The following is a 6719-nucleotide window of genomic DNA, read 5'->3' on the forward strand; positions in this document are numbered from 1 at the left end:
CTCGGGGAGGTGGGCAGCTGGATGAGGCGTGCGGGCTCGGGGAGGTGGGCAGCTGGATGAGGCGCGTGTCTGTGCCTGTAGGACTGACTCTTGGTGGGTGGCATTTCTTTGTCTCCTTCATTGTCACAAGCATTGCTGTGAAGCATGTGAGGTGCCCTATTCACTCTCTGCACCTTGAAGACAGTGCAATCATTTGAACTGAAAAGCTGCTAGCCGCAGCAGAGTTGACCAAAGATCTCAATAATGGAGAGAAGGTTTCTGGAGAATGTGTACACGAGATGCCCCGTGACTTGACAAAATAATGGTGTTCTTTCTCTGAGCTTTCAATAACTTAGTTCCATACTAACATAACCTCCCTCCTAGACCTCATCTTCTTTTTCTGAACACATACACATATGCACATGCACACACCTGTGCACATGCATGCTCACACGTGTGCACACACGCATGCGCAATACATGCATGCACACATACTTATGTGTGCACACACACTTATGTGCACACACTCACATATATATGCACACATATGCGTGTACACACATGTATGCATACTCACACATGTACATACACATGCATACACACAAATGCATGTGCACACACACACATACATGGACACATATGTTCACATGTATGCACACACATGCACCATAGGCATGCACACACATATATGTATGTTCACGTGTATACACACACAAATACACATGCACACACATACATGTAAATGTGCACATGTGTACACACATGCTCACATGTATGCACACACATGCATACATAGTACTAGGGATTTCTTACTTTATACTCTTCACTCTACTCTAAAGAGATAATGCATCCACAGGTCCTCATCACCAGCTTTGGAAAGAGAGCATCCCCATCAGCAAGCACTTTGCTTTGCTTTGCTTGTTTTCTGTTATTACAACTTACTTGCCCAATAAATATGTTGCCAGCAGCAACTACAGACTCAATGGGAGATGAGCCCATAGTGACAAGCATTAGCCACCCAACCTACGAGGAAGAAAAGGACACAGTCAGCAAAGAACTGTTTACATAGCGAAGGCTTAAAGGTCTGCACAAAATCCAATCTGTTAGGATACAAGTCTTTCGTGGCTGTTGTCAGGATGGTGAGAGGGACAAACATACAGGAAATTCATCCAGCTTACAGAGCTGATCAGCCGAGTCTTCCTACTTGAGTCTAAGTCTGCATCACTGTATTTATATTTGAGCAACACAGAGGTGAGTTTTTATAGATTAAATAAAAATAATGAATAAACCATTGCTACCATGGGTAGAAAGCTTTTCCATGGCCCAAGAGCGACTATAAGCAACAGACCTGAATAGTCCATTGATTTCTGGCTCTTTGGAGTAAAGCTGTCACTCCCTGTGTTATAGAGGAGGCAACTAAGGCACAGAGAGGTTGCTTTGTTAAAGGCCTGCCCCCTCTGGAATGCTAAGATGGACATGGTTAAAGGTGGTTTTCCTACTTAATTTTAATGAGCATGGCTTGGGGTTCAGCTTTTGTGATAGCTTTGTCGGAATAGCTTAGATCCAGGGTGTCTCGCAAATGTCTACATATTAAAGGCCTGCTCCTCGCCTCAGTGTTATTTATTAGGGTGTGGAGTCCAAAGGGCAGTCAGAAGTTGTTGAGAGGCACCCTTGAAGAGGCTCTGGGGACTGGTTTTGCTTTCTAGGCATACGTCTTGCCTGCCGCTCCTGCCTTACTTTCTATGAAGGTATGTGTATGCTTTTGTGTGGCTGTAGGCCATGTGTATGGAGGAGGTGCCTACAAGGCCAGAAGAGAATGTCAGCAGAGCTGATTTCAAGCCACTGGCTGTGAGCAATGGGACCTGACCCCAGCTAGGGCAGAAAGTGTTCTTAGCAGCTGAGCCACCCTCTCTAGCCAACTTGTGCTATGATGAGGGTGAGGACTCAATTGTTGAGGCAGCAAGACTATGCCTAATGTGCTTTTAAAAATATCTTCCACCTATATAACTCTCTCCAGAGCAGAAGCAACTTCTTGTTTCTATTTCCATACTACGTGCGAGGCCTGGAGGACCTTGGGTTCCCCTCAGGAAGCTATGACTACAGAGCAGCGCTGTCTTCCAGGGCAGGCATCTGGCCTCTGTCCCTCACTGCAGAAGTAACTTCTGCAGTTTTTTCAAATCAAAGTCCCTTTGGATGCTCCTGAGGTAAAATTCTTGCTATGGACACACACAGGATCACGGGTTGGGGTCTAAGGACTTAGATGGTGGTAGAGGAGAGTCTTTGTAGAGAGAGACGGGTGTGGTGTAAATGCCTGAATCAAAGGTGTTAGGGCTTTGAGCCTGAGCTAACTCTGAGCTAACTCTGCGTCGTCCGTCGTCCGCAGAGCGCCTGGCACCCCAGTACCTTTCTGATGATCCACTGCATCAGTCCCAGATAGTAGAGCATGGACATCACAGTGCTGAAGAAAACCACGATGGGCAGGATCTGTGGGTGGGGTACAAGCTCGGACATTAGTCAGTGCGAACATTACGGAGAGTTTCCTACAAGCTTCCCCTCCGCCTCCTTTCTGCCTCTAGAAACATCATCACAGAAGCGAAGTCCCTCTGAGCGGATGACTGTATCATTCAGCCAGCAGCTGTCCCTGGACAGACTCCAGCTCTTAAGCTCCCTATTGTGTTGGCTTGCCTTGTCTCCAGAAGTCCGAGTGGTGGTTATTTAAATATCTCTCAAATGCGACGGTGACAAAATATAGCCTTTGGGAGTAGTTAAGGTTAGAGAAAGTTACAGGCTGGAGAGGTGGCTCACTGGTTAAGAACACTTGCTGGGGTCTTGCAGAGGACCCATGTCAGTCCCCAGCACCTACATGGAGGCTCACAACCACCTATATCACAGTTGTAACTGCCTGTAACTCCAGTTTGATGAGATTTAAAGCTCTCTTTTGACTTCGGTGGATATTGCATGCGTGTGATGTATATACATATATACAGACTCATACCCATTAAACAAGATAAATCAGAAAAAATATTAGATGAAGTCATTGAAATGGGCTGTCCATAACAGATGTTATGGGTCTCTCCTCAGAGCCTGCCCCTGCCTCATCTCACCCTTACCCGCTATTCCCGAGCTAACTGGTCAGAGGCAAGATGCCGGGACAATTTGTGCACGATCTAATTTAGAAAGCTCTCGATTACTGATACCCTTAAAACACACTTGGTTGCCGGGCGGTGGTGGCATACGCCTTTAATCCCAGCCCTTGGGAGGCAGAGGCAGGCAGATTTCTGAGTTCAAGGTCAGCCTGGTCTACAGAGTGAGTTCCAGGACAGCCAGGGCTCCACAGAGAAACCCTGTTTCGAAAAACCAAAAATAAAAAAACAAAAACAACAACAACAACAACAAAAAAAACCAAACCAAACCAAACCAAACCACACTTTGTCTCAGCATCAGGGTTCTTTTCATTTTAATAGGCAGGCATAGAAAAGGAGTCTGGACTGACCTTAAATGCAAAGAAGTGGTCTGTATACTTTTCCCCGAAGACAAACATAGCTCCGGCATCCGTGTACCCCAGAAAAGTCTGTGTTGGAGAGAGAGAGAGGGAGAGGGAGAGAGAGAGAGAGAAAGAGAGAAAGAGAGAGAGAGAGAGAGAGAGAGAGAGAGAGAGAGAGAGAGAGAGCTCATTACACACCACGAGCCACAGGAAGGAACCTGAAACTCTGAGAGGACGGGGAAGCACTGCTAGCAAATTCACTAAGAAACAGACATGGGAAGTTAATATTCTCAGCGTGGGTTGTTTAGCAAGAGCCACGAATCCCTGCTAATGTCACCCCTATAGGCAGACTCCTTGTCATTTCTGACATCCGGTGTGACCTGTACTGACTGTGGCTGTTGACTCCAATAAGCTATAGGTGCTATACAAGGATGACCTAGTTAGAGGCAGGCAGTGGCTCTTTCTGTTTGGTGGAGCCATCTCATAAGTACAGTACCGCGTGGGCAGGATGATGGGGTAGAAGGGATAAAGTTGTGGTCCAGTGGATGGCATAGATAGTGGGCAGTGGCAAGCTTAATTGACTATATGGATGAACACATTTGACAGGTGCAGCAAAGCAGCAAGTCTAATTTGTGCCATAGAAGTAAAATTAGGGTACAATATTAGAGATAAACTACCCACATTTAAAATGTCTTAAGGGCTACATCCAAATGTTAAAAGTACAAAGAAAAGCAGAGGTTTTTTTTTTTTTTTTTTTTTTTAGTCCAGGTCTCATGAGCCAAGGCTGGTTTTGAACTCCTGACCTTCCTGTCAGCTCTCATCTGACCTGCTTACCTGAACTTGTCTCCCCATCCAATCAAAAGCAACAAATCCAGGCCTAGTCCTTAGAATTAAGAGCCCAAGAAGAAACTGTAGTCCAATTCCCCAAAAGACAGGCCTCCAGTAAACCTGTGGAGAAAGATGGAGACCATAAAACACCATGCCAACTGGAACATTGGAATGCTGCTTAAGTGAGTAAGACACACAGTAGGGTTGGGCGCTTTCAGAAATTGCAACAGACCCCTTTGGATTGTAGTTACCTTATTAGGAAGTTAATGGTGACCAAAGACTTCCAAGGGGATTTTTTTTCCCTTGGGAGCATTCTCACATGTCCCTGGGGAAGCCCAAGCAGATAGCAGAGGTTTTTTTTTTTCTAGTTAATTAAATTTGTTCTTTGACAAGGTCATACATGTATATATAGTCACGCTGCTTGATCTCCCTTGCTATCCTTGCTTATCTCCCTCCCAGCCCCGCCTACCCTCCTTATTCTTACAAATCTCTTTCTCAGATTTCTGTTTGTTTTAGTTCATCAACAGGGTCCTCTGTGCGCCCGGGGCTTTGGAGCTATCTGTTGGAGTGTGGTGGGTTTGGCAATGGGTACACCAACGGAATGACTCTGCCCCTCCCAGAATTTATCAGTAGCTGATCATAATCCAAGAATAAGAGATAGGACCCTGTGATTGTTGATTTTAGTCATGAATTTGACATACTTGTAACTATCTGGGTCTCAATGAAGGGTTATCTATACTAGGTGGACCCTGTGGTTGCATCTGTTAGGGATTATCTTTATTACACTAGTTGAAGTGGGATGGTTGTGGACTGTGGGGGGGAACCATTCCCTACACAGCAGCTCCTAAACTGTGTAAGAGCGGAGAAGGGAACTGAGTTCAAGAATGAACGCACCAATTCATCATTCTCTGCTCTAGACTGGGAATAACATGCCTCTGTGATTCATGTTCCTGCCTCTTTAATTTACCTGCGGTGATGGACTATACCCTGGAGTCATGGACAAAAAAGCCCTTTCTACCTTAAGCTGGTTTTGTCAGGGTATTTTATCAACAGGAACAGGAAGTAAAACTAAGACAGGCCCCATACAAGTAAACTACACACAGGGATTGTATTCTATGTTCTTCTGCTCTCTCACGGCGCTCTCTGAGCCTTACAGGAGATGTTAGAAATGTCTGACTTAGGGCTGGGTACTCAGCCATCATACCTCGGGCAGCTGCAAGTCTCTGCCCACCCACCACCACTCACTACAAAGAGAGATCTCAGAGAACCCATACTGTTAAAAAAAAAAAAAAAAGGCAGGGCTGCACTCACTCTTTATAAAACCTGGATGAAAAAGCTAAGAAAGTAAGGTAACCTGAAAGTTCTGACAAGTGACCTGGACGCAGAGAGTCATCTCCAAAACACCTGGTCATATTGCAAATGTTAAGCATACAATTATTTCTCTACTTGGAACATGGAAAGATAGAAATTGATTTTTATGGGTATGTGTGCTCAAAGGTTATTTATCTAACAATTTATAAGTGAATTAGATGAAATTCTGCTCAGATGAGGGGCTCTTGTCCCACAATAAAGGGAGCCCATGACCTTGAGTGCAGACCTAAGATGATAGAAGAGAGGCACTGTCATCTACGTTTAATCTCAGAGCAGGAACGAATGGCTTAAAAACTCAGGGTTGATAGAATGGAGATGTTGATTTGAGCAGGGCAAATAATTTCCATTGCATTAGGTCAAGTTGGTCTCTGATGAATGCTTTTTCCATGGGTCACCCTCTTAGCCAGAAGGGACTGCTACAGCTTGTCATAGTGATTCGCAGATAACAGCTTCAATCTCAGAGTTCATACCCATCTCATGGTCTGAAGGCTGATAAAAGGTACAGGGCGAGGGATGGGTGAGAGGAAGAGATTTGGTACAAAGGGGCAAGAGTGTAACAGGACATATCTGAGATTGAAAAAGCCCAAATCAAAATAGAATTTTCATAAAACAAAGAACCTAAGGCTAGAGATGTAGCTCGGCGGAAGGTTTGGTTAGTGTGTGCCCTACATCAATCTGCAGTCCCATCATTAACTGCACTTGCTTAGAATTCCAGCACTTAGGAAGCAGGGGGATTGGAAGTTTGAGGTCACCCTTGACAGAGTTTGAGGCCAGCCTGGAATATATAAGTTCCTGTCTCAAAACTAAAACAGTGCAAGGTTGGGTATAAAATATTAGTAACAGACTGTCTGGGAATATGGGTCAAAGGAATGACCTTTCCTGTGTGTTTGTAATGGAACTCCAAGTGCACACAAGGGACATTTTACTTATGTAACTGGAAATCACTAGGAATAAAACAGCTCCTGACAAGCACCCTCGCACCTTGAGGACTTGCATGAGGTGGAAATTTTGCATAGTTAGGTTTTTTTCGAAGTGACTGTTTTGAAGTTTTACCCCC

General features: G+C 44.9%; 1 protein-coding gene across 1 annotated transcript in view; it reads right to left on the minus strand.

The window, feature by feature from the left end:
• The window catches only part of Slc28a3 (solute carrier family 28 member 3), a 53223-nt gene that overhangs the window by 14391 nt on the left and 32113 nt on the right, over positions 1-6719 (minus strand). The window contains exons 7-10 of the mRNA XM_031358439.1: positions 4298-4411; positions 3473-3550; positions 2383-2463; positions 922-1002 (exon numbers count right to left, since the gene is read on the minus strand). Of these exons, the coding sequence (XP_031214299.1) occupies positions 922-1002; positions 2383-2463; positions 3473-3550; positions 4298-4411 (354 nt within the window). The remainder of the gene's footprint in view (positions 1-921; positions 1003-2382; positions 2464-3472; positions 3551-4297; positions 4412-6719) is intronic.

The sequence above is a fragment of the Mastomys coucha genome, unplaced genomic scaffold (genome assembly GCF_008632895.1).
Source record: "Mastomys coucha isolate ucsf_1 unplaced genomic scaffold, UCSF_Mcou_1 pScaffold7, whole genome shotgun sequence".
NCBI lineage: Eukaryota > Metazoa > Chordata > Mammalia > Rodentia > Muridae > Mastomys > Mastomys coucha.